The sequence below is a fragment of the Dermacentor variabilis genome, chromosome 10 (genome assembly GCF_050947875.1).
Source record: "Dermacentor variabilis isolate Ectoservices chromosome 10, ASM5094787v1, whole genome shotgun sequence".
Lineage (NCBI taxonomy): Eukaryota > Metazoa > Arthropoda > Arachnida > Ixodida > Ixodidae > Dermacentor > Dermacentor variabilis.
In genome coordinates, this window is record NC_134577.1 from 5,449,071 (window position 1) to 5,464,308 (window position 15,238).

General features: G+C 45.7%; 1 protein-coding gene across 2 annotated transcripts in view; it reads right to left on the reverse strand.

Annotated features, from left to right (window-relative positions):
* The window catches only part of LOC142559762 (glycogen debranching enzyme), a 152,236-nt gene that overhangs the window by 20,906 nt on the left and 116,092 nt on the right, over positions 1-15,238 (reverse strand). For both annotated transcript variants that reach the window (XM_075671390.1, XM_075671391.1), the window contains one exon: positions 9,505-9,592. In XM_075671390.1, coding sequence (XP_075527505.1) covers positions 9,505-9,592 — 88 coding nt within the window. The remainder of the gene's footprint in view (positions 1-9,504; positions 9,593-15,238) is intronic.

The window sequence follows — 15,238 nt, forward strand, 5'->3', positions numbered from 1 at the left end:
ACGTATGCATTGGCACGTTGTCAATGCCACCGACAATTTGGTCTCGTAGCATGCGGTCTCAGAAAGACCCAAATTTGCAGTATTTGGCCAGTCGCTTTAACGATGCAAAGTACTCGCTCACCACCTCTGTCCCGCCTATGTTGTGAGAAGAACTTGAAACTTGCTACCACTTCTGACACCTTTGGCGCGAAGTGGTTGTTGAGGGCCTAAAAAATTGCCACTAAGTTCACTGCGGCAGGTTTCTCAGGGGCCAGTAGGCTTCGCAGCAAGGAATATGTCGCGGCCCCGCAACACGTTAGAAATACGGCCGTCTTCTTACCATCTGGCATGTCGTTCACAGTCAGGAACAGTTCCACCCGCTCTCGGTACTCGGTCCAGTCTGCAGTGTCCGCGTTGAACTCGCATATCTTTCCGATGACCGACATGCTTATTCTTGCATCACCGTCACTGGTGTCGTTTACTTGAAGCGTTTCCCCTCGTCGCCAGTTGTGGTGACCAGACCCGCAGCCATAGTGCACGGCAATGAAGACACAGTAGACGCTGCGAGGGGTGTAGGCACACTGCCCGCACAGGTCATGCGCTCTGCTTTTTATTGTACATCGCGCGTCCCCTGGTGGAGTCAGTTACCACACTGATTAACATGGAGAAAGTAAGGAATATTCTAAACTATAACGTGAGAAAGACTGAGGAAGCAGTAAAAAAAACTGATGCAGCATGAATCAGTGAAAAGAAAACTTGGCAGAGGACAAACCAAGATGTATGCACTGAAAGATAAGCAGGGTAATATCATCAGCAACCTTGCAGATACAGTAAAAGCAGCGGAACAATTCTATACTGACCTGTGCAGTACCCAAAGCAGCCACATTACCTCCATTCGTAGTAGTAATGAACAGGTTACAGAGGCTCCTTCTATAACTAGTGATGAAATTAGAAGGGCATTGCAAGACATGAAATGGGGAAAAGCGGCAGGAGAAGATGGACTACCAGTCGATTTAATTAAAAATGGAGGAGACATCATACTTGAAAAGCTTACGACTCTTTGTACAAACTGTGTATAACTACAAGGGTCCCAAAGAACTGGAAGAATGCCAACATTATACTAATCCATAAAAAGGGAGACGTTAAAGAATTGAAAAATTATATTCCTTTTAGCTTACTTCCAGTATTATATAAAGTATTCACCAAGATAACCTCCAATAGAATAAGAGTGTTGTAGCGGGTGGCAGAGTGACGGAGACGATCCAAGAGCACGTACCGCACTGTTTTATTTCAGCGACAGCGAACTAGATATATAGGCTGCTTGCCTATGACGTAAAATAAAAAGAATGAATCATGTTTGACAGGTGTGGCACAGCACTTCGTATCACTTCTCCCTTTCATTTAAAACTGCAGTCTTTGCATGGGTCTTCGTTGTCGGGTAGACCTCCGTAAGACCGGCGGACTTGGGGGAGAGAGAGCCTGTTCGGCTGGGAGGGACGTTGGAGGTGTTGTCGAAGGAACAGGCGCAGCGTCACTTGCTTCTGGAGTGGCCAGGCTGCACCGGGCTTCTGGCGTAGACGTGGGCCGATTCTTGTTGTCCGGGCTGGGTTGAAGCGAGTCGGGAGCCTCCGCTTTTGGAGTCACGGGTGACACAGGCACGCGACAGAAAATTCGGTCGAAGTGACGTCTGGCTAGGCCATCTGGAGTGTCGACCGTTACAAGGCGTGAAACCTCTATACTCTTGACGATGCCTGGATGCCAACGCTTCCCTTGGCCAAAGTTGCGCACCCACACCTGGTCGCCGGACTGGAATCTGGGAGGCTGCGAGTAACTTTGAGGTAGAGAAGGGACGCAAGTATCCAAGTGCGAACGAATTTGGTAGTTTAGTAGCATCTCTGAAGGAGACTTGCCGCACGGTAGTGGGGTACGTCGATAGCCTAGGAGCACTCGCGCTAGTTTTGTTTAGAGATCGTTCACCATCGAGTGCTTAAGAAGGCCATCCTTTATTGTGCAGACCGCGCGCTTTGCGAGACCATTAGATTGTGGGTGGTACGGCGCACTACCTAGATGAGTTATGTTGTTGACAGTCATGAACTGGGAAAACTGCTGACTTGCAAACTGAGGCCCGTTATCTGATACAACTGTTTGCGGCAAGCCAAAACGCGCAAACAATTCTCGAAGCCATGCAATTGTGACTTCTGTGGTCGCCGACTTGACGGGAAGTGCCTCAATCCATTTTGTATGCAAGTCGACGACTATCAACAGCATGCATCCCTCTATCGGACCGGCGTAATCAATGTGAAGCCTTGACCATTTGGTTCCCATTTCTGGCCAACAGATAGGAACCTGTCGATGGGGCATTGGCTGAGCTTGTACACATGAGATGCACGAACGTGCAAGGCTTTCGATCTCACCATCCAACCCAGGCCACCAGAACAGTGTCCGAGCCAGTCTTTTCATCGCAGATGCACCCTGGTGTGACCGATGTAGCTCAGCGAGCATGGAGACTCGCGCTTTGCGGGGTACGACGATGCGATGACCCCAGTAGAGCAGGCCTTCTATGCTTGACAGCTCCAGTCTTCTGCAAAAATAAGGTTGAAGGTGATTGTGACACGGTGACAAGCGTTTAGGCCATCCATTCAGTACAAAGTGCTGCACAACGATAAGGTTTTCATCTCCGTTCGTCAGCGCCCGTATGGCATCCGCTGGCACGAACGAGCTGTCAAGGGTCTCCGAAGACAACATGTATTCTGGTAAGGTGCCCGATCGACAAACGTCTGTTATCGGCACGGGCAAGCGGCTAAGTGCGTCCGCGTTGGCGTTTTCCTTGCCGGCCTTGTACTCTATGCGGTAGCTATATTGGCTTAGAAACAGAGCCCATCTCTGAATACGTGCCGACGCCATTGGGGGCACAGGTCGATCTTCTCGTAGAAGTCCCACCAGTGGTTGGTGGTCCGTGACCAATATAAACTCGCGGCCCAGCAGGTAGTCTTGAAAATTTGTTACTCCGAATACCAGTGCGAGCGCTTCCTTCTCGAGCTGAGAAAAATTCTTTTCGGCGTGTGTTAACGTGCGTGAACGGAAGGCAATGGGCTTATCCAATTTTCCAATTCGGTGCGAAATTACGGCACCTAAACCCGAAGGTGACGCATCGCATTCCAAACGCACTGGTTGGTTGGGATCAAAATACGTCAGAACAGGCGAACTCAGAAGTGTTTGTTTAGGCTTGAGATATGAATTTTCCTGTGCCGTCCCCCAGTGCCATTTATGCTCTTTTTCAAGCAAAAGATACAACGGCGCCAGCATCGTTGACATGTGTGGCAAGAACCGGTGATAATAAGTCAACAGACCCAAGAACGAGCGCAGTTCGCTCACATTCGTAGGCCGTGGCGAGTCGCGTATTGCTGCTAGGTTCTTCTCAAGCGGATGCAAGCAGTCTTTGTCAATGCGATGGCCCAGGTAGACGATTGAGTCTTTGAGAAAATGGCATTTTTCGGCCTTCAGCTTGATACCATTTTCTTGAAGTCTGCGCAAAACGTCTCGAAGCACCGAGCCATTATCGTTTTGACGTTCCGCTATCAATACATCGTCAAAATACACCTGCACGGCTGGAAGACCGGCCAGGACCATTTCCATGCGCCGCTAAAAAATCGCGGGAGCCGAGGCAACTCCAAACGGAAGACGGTTATAGCTGAACAACCCCTTGTGAGTGTTTATCACGGCCAACTTCCTCGCCTCCTCATCCAATGGGAGTTGGTTATAGGCATCCTTAAGGTCCACTGTTGTGAAAAATGATCCCCCACGTAATGACGCGAAAATGTCTTCAATGTTTGGTAAAGGGGACTGCTCAGTTATGCACGCAGTATTGATTGTGGTTTTGAAATCGCCGCAGATGCGAAGGGACCCGTCTTTCTTCAATACTGGTACGATTGGCGCCGCCCACTCAGAATGTGCTATGGGCGATAATATGCCTTGCTCTACTAAACGGTCCAGCTCAGTTTCCACTTTTTCATGAAGAGCATAAGGAATTGACCGCGCCTTGTGGAACTTCGGTTGGGCGCCTTCTCGAATGTGCAATTTCACAGGTGGCCCCTGAATGTTTCCAAGTCCTGGCTCAATAAGGGCAGGAAACTCGGTCCTGAGGCTGTCGGGATCTGCTGACGTCGATTGAACTGCAGCGAGAAACCCGGACGGCAAAAGCGAGAACGCTTGGATTAAGTCCCTTCCGCAAAGGCTGGGACCCGAGCAGCCTGTAACTATCAGAGTGGCAAGTACAGTCTTCCCCGCCAAATGGGCTTCAAGGTGCAGTTCACCGACAATGGGTAGCTTGCCCAAGTAACAGTTGAGCGTGTGTTTGCATTTCAATAAGCGTGGCCAACTCAGACGGTGCTTTAGATACACCTTCTGCGGAATGATAGAAAACGGTGATCCTGTGTCAATAATCATGTTCAAGGGCACGCCACCACAGCGGATAACTTTGCGGAACGCCTGGAGCAAAGATTTCTTTTCCCGTGATTCCTTCAATGTGAAGACTGATGAAATATCGCCTTCCTCCGTTTCGGATACAGCGCTCTCATAATGAACTGCGTTAGCGACGCCATCGCACCTACGACCAGCCCGGAGCCCGGACTGGGAGCGGCATTTTCTTGCGAAATTACCCGTCTTCCGACAGCGAAAACACTGCTCCTTTTTGTGCGGACAGTCGCTTGTTTCGTGATCGTAGTTTCCGCAGCGTGCGCACTCAGTATGGCTTTGCTTATCTTTGGTGAAGGTCTGATATCGGCGCGATTTACTCGCTACAGTGCACACCGCTGCCTCATCAGGTCTAGTCATGGCGCTTACTTCCAGCGCGGCTGTCTCTGCCGCTATGGCAATCGTTTCAGCTTGGGCAAGTGTGAGCTCAGTTTTTTCAAGCAGCGTCTGCTGCACCGCCCGATTTCGGATGCCACAAACAATGCGGTCCCGTAACATACGGTCCAAACTGGTGCCGAAGTGACAATTATTCGCAAGCTGGCGTAGCTCAGCAATATAGTCCCGGACAGATTCGCTTGCAGCCTGATTCCTTGTAACTTGCGGCAACCTCATTAGTCTTCGGCGCATAGTGGTTATTTAGGATGGTAAGTGCGTCCTTGTAACTCAGGGCGTTTACTTTCTGGGGGGCGCACTGTCCAGCAAGAACGCCTACCGTCTTCGTTGACAGTGTCGAAACCAAGAGCGCCCTTTTCTTATCCTCTGTCTTAATATCATTTGCTTCAAAAAATGCCTCCAGTCGAGTCAAGTAAATATCCCACTTATCTTGATTTTCGTCGAAACTTGGGGTACCGAGGTTCGTAGCCAGGGCCATGACCGCCGATGCTCCGTAGACTCGATTACTTTCAGTACCCAGCAGGACTCCCAGCGCTACCAAGACGCCACTGTTCGTGGCGGGGGCTCCGCGGGGTGGTCACCCTCGTCGCCACTGTTGTAGCGGGTGGCAGAGTGACGGAGACGATCCAAGAGCACGTACCGCACTGTTTTATTTCATCGACAGCGAACTAGATATATAGGCTGCTTGCCTATGACGTAACATAAAAAGAACGAATCATGTTTGACACGTGTGGCACAGCACTTCATATCAAAGAGCAACACTGTACTTCAGTCAACCAAGGGAATAGGCTGGCTTCAGGAAGGCATACTCTGCAAAAGGATAGACAGTTGAGCAAGTTGGTACGGTAACATGATCTTGGCTTGTTGCGCGAAGTGAACACGGACACAGAAAGGAGCAGACAGGACGAGCGCTCGTCCTGTCTGCTCCTTTCTGTGTCCGTGTTCACTTCGCGCTACAAGCCAAGATCAAGGCATACTCTACATGATTGCATCCATGTCATCAATCAGGTGATCGAAAAATCCACAGAGTACAATCAGCCACTCTATAGGGCTTTCATAGATTACGAAAAGGCATTTTAGGCATTTTTTCAGTAGAGATACCAGCAGTCATAGCGGCATTACTTAATCAAGGAGTACAGACCACTTACCTAATACCTTGGAAAATATCTACAGAGATTCCCTAGCTATCTTAATTCTACACAAGGAAAGGAGTAAGATACCTATAAATAAAGGTGTCAGACAAGGAGACACAATCTCGAATGCTATTCACTGCGTGCTTGGAAGAAGTATTCAAGCTATTAAATTGGGAAGGCTTAAGAGTATTGATCAACGACAAATATCTCAGCAACCTTCGATTTGCAGATGACATTGTCCTGTTCAGCAACACTAGGGACGAGTTACAACAAATAATTGAGGACCTGAACAGAGAGAGTATAAAAGTGAGGTTGATTAATATGCAGAAGACAAAGATAATGATCAATAGCCGGGCAATGGAACAAGAGTTCAGGATCGCCAGTCAGCCTCTAGAGTCTGTGAAGGAGTATGTTTGCCTAGGTGAATTGCTCACAGGGAACCTTGATTATGAGAAGGAAATTTACAGAAGAATAAAAATGGGTTGGAGCACATTCGGCTGATATAGTCATATCCTGACTGGAAGCTTACCACTAACATTAAAAAGAAAGGTGTACAATCAGTGCATTCTACCGGTGTTAAAATATGGGGCAGAAACTTGGAGACTGAGAAAGCTCAAAAACAAGTTAAGGACCATGCAAAGAGCGACGGAACGAAGAATGTTACACGTAACGCTAAGAGACAGGAAGAGAGCGATGTGGATCAGAGGAGTGGGTGCCAAGATTAGGTAGGGTGATGAAATTAAGAAAGTCGCAGGTGCTAGTTGGAATCGGTTGGCGCAGGACAGGAGTAATTGGAGATCGCAGGAAGAGGCCTTCGCCCTGCAGTCGACATAAAATAGGATGCTGATGCTGATGATGCTGATGATGATGATGATGAGGAGGAGGAAGAGGAGGAGGAGGAGGAGGAGGAGGAGGAGGAGGAGCTGAGTTGACACCATTGCTAACAGCGGTGAACTGCTAATGGTAGCGAATGCCGAAGTAGCTAGGCCTCGTGTTGCCGCAGTGGTGGCGACGGCTGCCAGCAAATCTGCGTGTGACAGCGCCAATTTGAGGTGGCGTGATAATCAAAAATGGCAGCAGTGATGGCTTTGATTAATGCTGTTTCAGACCTGCGGTCAAAGCAAAGGGCCCAGAAAATCGGACGGCAATGAGTTCTTGCATAGGAAATTTCATTTATTCTGATACACTGACTCTATGGCATACGTGGTGGTGCCGCTAAGCCGTCCGCATTATTGAGCATGTCCGAAAAATCAATGTCTGGAAAATCAGTCCTTGACTGTACGCGGGCAGGCAACTTCTCCAGCAGACGACATGGCGCCAAAGACGATTCATTATGATTCCTCTCTGTTATTCGAGCCAGCATTAGCACGACTTTCGTTCCCTCTCAATAACATTACAGATCATTTTCCCTGGTAGAAACACAAATTCCTTGAGTTTTTCCAGACTTCAAAATCCAAGAGAATTCTTGGTTTCCGCCGCTTTTTCCCGATTGGTAGACACCCTAAAGTGTACTTTTTTGTGGCAAAGTATGTTTGCAATAGCCAATTTTAACTCCCGATAAGAAGTGGTTCAGGACCTATTTAACTGCCGATGACTAGGATGGATGGATGGATGGACGGACGGACGGATGTTATGAGCGCCTCCTTTGGAACGGGACGGTGGGTTGCGCCACCAAGCTCTTGCTATTATATTGTCTAATGTCCTACCTAGGTTAACAATAAAAAAAGAAGAATTAAAAAAACACTATGAACTCCCACAACCAAATTTTATGATCCCCTATTGCGAACTGTGCTTTTGTACATCTCCGTTTTTTGTTGTTTCCCTACTTTTATTCCATCAATCCTCCAATCGCCTCCTACTAATACCTATTGCGGACATGTTTACTTTTCCATCACTCACCATCATAACAAGCATCCTCTGGTGCCGATGACGAATTTTTTCGTTGTGAATTTTTGCAGATTTTGGCACATGTGTATGTGTTGAGTTTCTTGTAATTTTGACAAGAAAATAATACACAGTGACTTTCGCCAATTTTTTTTTTGGCAGTCCTAAATTTTTTTTACTGAATCTGTCACGGCAGTTAAGGGGCCAACACACCCAGTACTCACCAAATGATGCATAGGCCAAGGCGTAATGACACAAGCTGCAGCAGCACAATGCAATGGACAGACAGAGCAAACCCTGTTTTGAGCTCTTAAATTTTACAGTAAAATACAGTGACAGCAGGCTTGTTGATTTTTGTTTTCTTCAAACAGTACAAAACATAGAGAACAAACAAGACTAGTGTTGCACTAATACCCAAGGCAAGTGCTGACGCACATACACTAAGCAGTAGCAAGGTAACATGAAAACACAGTTATGAGCCCCAAGCATTGCCACTCTAGAAACAATATGTAAGCTCTGTTATATTTGACGTGCGCATACTTGAACATCTAGCTTAAAGTTAAACTTAATATGTGTGAACACAACAAATAGATCACTTTGCAAGGAAATGATCAAAAGTGTCCGACTTGTATGAAGGGTTTGATTTGACCCACATATAGCATACCTTACAGTGAAAAGAAACAAATAAACAGTTTCTGCATGCTTGAAATGTTACTACAGAGGCATAATTGCAAGGAGCTTCACAACATGGCCATAGATCATTCATCATAATCCATAGCACATGTGCACAGCTTCTGACAACATGATCCGCACTGACTTGCACCTACACTTATACACAAAGCAACCTTTAGCTATACTTTTACTAATGTGCATGCCTTAAACCTCACAAAGTTTATGTTTTATTTGAATGCATAAAGGACGGCACACACCAGGGAGTATCCTGTTTGTAAAGGCCTGTGCCGTCAGCCACTGTTGTGACGCACTTCACAGAGGATACCAATACAGAGGATACAGAGGATACCAGAGGAGGCAGCCTTTTCAGTAGGCACTGGTGCAATAAAATTGGTTAAATCAGTCTAAAGTGCCGTCGTGATATTTCCTTAGCCTGTAACTTTCAACTTCACGAATTTCAGTACTTGAAAAAACCGACAAAAAATAGAACTTTGATTTCCTGCATTCAGGAAAGCCACTAAGAGAGAAAGGAAAAGCATTAGTAGCCGCTATACTGTTTCATGTTTGTATAGCTTTACTGAGAATGCTGTGTGCATTTATGACTCTCGCACTTCAATTGCTTCGGACCCACCGTAGTGGCGTGGCTTCAATTGGCATTGCACTGCTAAGCCCAAGGGTACGGTATCGAATCTCAGCCACTGTGGCTGCATTTTGATAGAGGCAAAATGCACACATGCTTGTGTACCATTAATTGGGTGCACGTTAAAAAACCTCAGCTGGTGAAAATTCATCCAGAGTCCCGCACTACGGCATATCTCAATCATATTGTGGATTTGGCACGTGACATCCCAGAATGTAATTAATAATTTAATTAATTCAGCAAAGAGCATAGACCATAACTACTTGAGCTCCTCATGCAGAAATTCAGAGAACATGAGGTAAGAAAATGTAAAGAAAAATGGGAACTCACCGGACCCTGGTGGTAGTTGAAGCCATGAGCACACTTGTAGTCATGAGAATCATTGCTGTTGTAGTAATAGCCATTGTAATTCATGTCACTGAAAGCACAAAAAATTGAAACTCATTATTTTATCGTACAAGCGAAGTATACAGCAGCAGCTATTGCAGGAACACAAACAATACACCGTGCTTCACCTCACTGATAATGTCTGTGGTGTCACCTACTAGTAGCTTTCACTACTAGACTACAAAACTACCTCAGCACTTCCTTTGCTTCAGCATGCACTGAATAGACGAGGGAGTCTCCAAACCAAGACACACAAGCCAGATACAGCCCACAGATACCTTGTGGCCAAATAAATTCGATGAAGTGTCTGTTCATAAAATTATTAAGGGGTAAATTATTAAAGGGTAACCACACAATGCTCGGCATGTTTCAGTTGTTCCTACTAAATTAACTGTGTGAAATAAATTCAGGTCTTGTAGACATACACAAATAACTAACCAAGTGGATGGGAGGATGGCCACAGCAGTTGCTTAATTGGTAAAGTATCGCATGTGTAATGGGAAGCTGTGGGTTTGGCTCCCACTTGCAGCAAGTTGTCTTTTTGTGAACTTTCACATCCCTTTACCTTTAATTTCTACATTGCAATTAAAAATAACAGTTAGCTTGCTCTATGCTTCCTCTGGCTTCATTGTCTATTTTGCTATGGGTGTGACTAACAATAAATCGACCCCCTTGGATTCCCTTACTCTTCTTGCGCAATACATAATCAAGCATATCATCAGACTTCATACCTAAGGACTTTTCTACCTTTTAAACCTTCATACCCTTTAGAGCTCTGTTACGGGAAAGCTTCAGCTAAGGCCAACTTCAACTTCCCTATTCAAATACATGCAAAACACAGAAATGCCTTCATTAAACAAACAATCAAACTGAGTGACACCTACTGAATTTGTAAGAGAACGCTGAATGCTACCTATTGCATGAAGTGGTACTTTGACTTCGGCTACAAACTGTTCGAAAATTGTCAATAACTGATAAATGGAAGAAAAGCCTCCACATCAAAAACATGTAGTATCAAAATTCTGTAAACTGCCCCTGTGAAAGCATCCAAAGCAGGCAAAAATTACAGCGAAACTGTTAGCCTCTCGATGGTTGGCATTTTTCATGTTGTGGTGTTCTCTCACCCGTGCTCTTGGGACATAGGAACGACAACACAGTAGTGAAAACAATCACAAGGGCATTTATTGCCCCTTTCATAGATCAATGCCTGCAAGCCGAGTTGCTATCCACAAAACATGCCGATGGGCGTGCGACAAATTAAGAAGTCCGACTCACCGCGACCAGATAGCGAGAGAATATGTTCGCCCCATGCTGGATCCCAACGCCTGGTCGTTCGCGCGTACAGTCACACGAACGGTGGCGCGTTCGAAGGCAGGCCACGCGAGGCTGTCTCGCAGAAGCATGGATCGGCACCCGCGCGGGACGTCCGCACTGCTTGACAATCTCAAACCCCAAGAGGAAGCGCCTTGTCTTTCGGCGCCCAAGCGTTAGCAGCGCAACACTCGCGCCCTCTCTCGTACTGCGCCTCAACCACTCCGACCGCCACGGGTGCCAGGCCATGCGGCGAAGCCGGATTACAGGAGACGCACCGTGCGGGAAAAACATATCAGGGGACGCGCGAGAGTCGCGCATCCCCACAGTGTCCGTTCATGAACAAAAATTATCATCAGCAGCAACTGCTCATACCACCCTAAGCAGGCAAAAAATGCAATGGCTCATCCCCCCTCGTAAGGCAGAGGCTACAAGCGCATAGTAAAGTGAAGTGAACAGTGTACACAGTCATTGAAATCAACAATACAACACACAGAACAGCATATGTTTCAATAAGAACAAGCTCAAAACAAGCATATCCGAACCATCAATAACGCCCTGCGTAACCCCTTAGCAGTTGTAGTGGTGGTATTGCAACAGTTTCGCTGCAAATCTGCTTTCACAGGGCTGGGATGGCAAGTCATTTTTTATGTATTAGTTCACAGCTGACATGAAATCATTACTTTATGCATACAGGTTTAGCGAAAATCCTATTCCACAGCGGCCACATTTTGATGGGGGCAAAATGTGAAAGCACTCGTGTAATTAGATTTAGGTGCACATTAAAGAGCCACTGGTGGTCCAAATTTTTGGAGTCTCCCACTATGACGTGCCTCATAATCAGATCGTAGTTTAGGCATGTAAAACCAATAATTTAATCTAATTTCAAAATCCTATTGACAAATTACTGGCACATTTCAGAGCAGTGTATATGATAATAAATTTGTCTACTTTAAATTTCCCAATCAATCCAGTTTGCAAAATTGTGATATTGTTTTTTATTACTGATTTATAGAATTCTCAACTTTGCGCATCAGTTTCTTTTTTCCTATGATCATCATCATCATCAGCCTGGTTACGCCCACTGCAGGGCAAAGGCCTCTCCCATACTTCTCCAACAACCCCGGTCATGTACTAATTGTGGCCGTGCCTTGCCTGCAAACTTCTTAATCTCATCCGCCCACCTAACTTTCTGCCGCCCCCTGCTACGCTTCCCTTCCCTTGGGATCCAGTCCGTAACCCTTAATGACCATCGGTTATCTTCCCTCCTCATTACTTGTCCTGCCCATGCCCATTTCTTTTTCTTGATTTCAACTAAGATATCATTACCTCGCGTTTGTTCCCTCACCCGGTCTGCTCTTTTCTTATCCCTTAACGTTACACCTATCATTCTTCTTTCCATAGCTTGTTGCGTCGTCCTCAATTTGAGTAGAACCCTTTTCGTAAGCCTCCAGGTTTCTGCCCCGTATGTGAGTACTGGTAAGACACAACTATTATATACTTTTCTCTTGAGGGATAATGGCAACCTGCTGTTCATGATCTGAGAACGCCTGCCAAACGCACCCACACCTGAACACACAGTTCAGGAACTTTAATTTAAGAAACTGAATAAGCAATCTGACAGCTGCAATAGGTAGATTTAATTTTTTTATTTCAAAGGTGAGAAACCTTATCAAATATGGTGCAGTGTATGCCAAGCAAGGTAATTCTCTCTGTTTCCATGTATTTAGATAGTAGGAGCTCCTAAGGCAAACCTTCTTTTTAAAGCAAATACTTAAATTCCACTTTTATCCTTTCCACAGACAAGTGAGGCAGTGGGCGTGCTTCTCGACGGGATGTGCAGCAGCGGAGGAGAGAGAGCAACGAGAGCAATGCAGTGGAGGACATGCAAACGAACCAGGAACAGAAAAAGAAACAGCGCACCTGCCGTGGTGGCATCACGCTGGACAAGTTATGTGGTATAAGGGGCTCAGCGAAAGCGTGGCAGAATCTGCAGATGTACAGGGGTTGGCTGGGCTTCTTCGTTGCCTAGGTTATTTATGACCACGGCCTCTGAGATAGGGCAGTGTACAGCTGCATGTGCCACCCTATCTCAGAGGCCATGCTCTGCTCCAACCCTTTGTCAGTGGCATGTGCTCTGTGTCCAACTCGAGACCAGATATATGTGTGTTGTTGCTCTTCAGCTTTTTTACATTTGTGTGAGGAAAGTAAATACTTTGCTCTAGGAGTGTGCGAATAGTGGATTTTGAATCAAATATCATAATTAATCAAGAAGAAAAAGACGAATATTGAATCGAATATCAAATATGAGAATATTTAACACAGTCTTATGCTTCCATATTTTGTGCAAAAACTGCACATGCTTAGGAGGTTAATCACGCTACTTCACAAGATACTTCCTAGCTATAAGTAACTTAGGCATTGGTGTAACACCCACTCTCCCCTTCTCCCCTCTCCCATAGTTGAAGTTCCAGGTGGCGGGCTAAGAAAGAGTGACATGGATGAAAGGGAAAGGTTAAAGGTTGAGAACTAGTGGCAGTCTGAAGGGAAGGGGGGAGGTCAGGGGTTATCCTCTCTCCCATACACAAGCACAAAACATCTTCGCCGTCACACCAAGAACAAATACACAAAATATGCATCCGATTATGGAAAAAGTGACATTTGTGCTTGCTGGAAGAAAGAATTTCGCTGGCCACACTGGCAATAGCTGACACCTGAACATTGGCCAGAAAGGGGGATGGTACAATAAAGAGGCATGAGAATTGGAGAAAGCACAGAGTGGGGAGCAAAAGAAGTATTGAGGGCCCATTTGCAATTGGTACAGTATTTAAAATAGTGAATATTAAGGCAGTTTACTAAGACATTTCATCTCCCATGCAGGGGACACACCAGTTAGTAGGGCATGAATAGGGCAAGCAGACAATTTGGAGAGCCGATTTCAAGAGGTGCAAGCTGACACACTATTGTGTCTAGTAAGATACAATAGTAAACCACAGCCCCCTGAAGTTTATTATAGCGAGACTTGACTGTAGTACAAAATGCGAGGCTCTACTGGAGAACGCAAGGTGCCACGGTATATCTGCTCGTTTGAGCTGTGTTGCAGTGGTAATTTCAGAGAATTTTGAGCATGGAAGCAATACGTCCTGCCAAATTGGTGCACTGCATACAAGCACTTGAATACGCAGTTCCACTGCACTGCCGCTATCAAGTGTGTACCGCTGAAGTGAGGCAATGTCAAGCTGGAACAGCAGATGTTTGCAATAGGTGTCTATCTTAAGCGAGCTCACCAACTCAGAATTATGGCCCCTAAACGATGAAGTAAATAATCAAACTAATATAATAATCAATAAGTTGCTACGACTTTAGTGCAGTGACTGAGCTTAACCGGTTTTGGTATGTGTTGACTGCTGTGACTGCGGGCCACATATACATGCTTATGCCGCAAAAGCACATTTCCAGACATTGCCATCGGTAAATGTCACAACTGAGTGTATATAGGGTATAGCGCTCAGTGATTTTGCTTCCAGAGAAAAAATGATGCAGCAGCTACAATTGCATTTGTTTCAATTCATTTGTTTAAAGTAACATATGTGACAGCTGGTTGTTTAAACACCACTTTTTATGTACAGTCCTCTAACTACTTGCTGCAACTGACTGTCTGTACCATATCAGTCGGTTGATTTTGTTTCTGTTGTCTGTAGCAACGCATTCTGAAACAGTTTTAACTGTTTTATGAACATTCAATTAATTACGTGTATGGCTTCACCATTGGAAATCCCTTTACATCCTGTAAATTCCTGTACGTGATAGTTTCCTAACAAGAAAAAAAGAGAAAAAGAATACTAATACACCATTCGCAGTTTTAGAGACCCGACTGCATCTTTACATGGTTAAGTGAATTAACAAGGTAAACTCTCGACCTGATGATACACAGGCTACTCTCAGTAAACGCAGGTTCCTTTTCCCGTAGCTGAAGACTAAAATAACATCAGAAATTAATCCTGAATACACAAAAAAAAATAACAAGCAAGACAAGCTGTCTAACCCAATGACAACGTAACTTTATGCAGACAGCTGCGACTTGTGCACTACCCAGCCAATTTAATTGCTGGCCACCAAGTCGAAACATGGTGTGTCACTCCAGCGCGTCAGTCCCACAACTCTCACGACAATTCACCATGCAACAATAACGATGGCGATGATGCTTGGGAACCGTGTGCTGCTTAGCATAGTCTGCCGCAGTTGCTGGGTTTGGCCCCCCCTTCAGCACAGTTTATTGGACAAAGAGCGCCAACTTTCCATGATATGTATTACAGGCAGTAGCACACAATGTCCTACATGCATGTCAAGCACTTTTTGAGTGCAA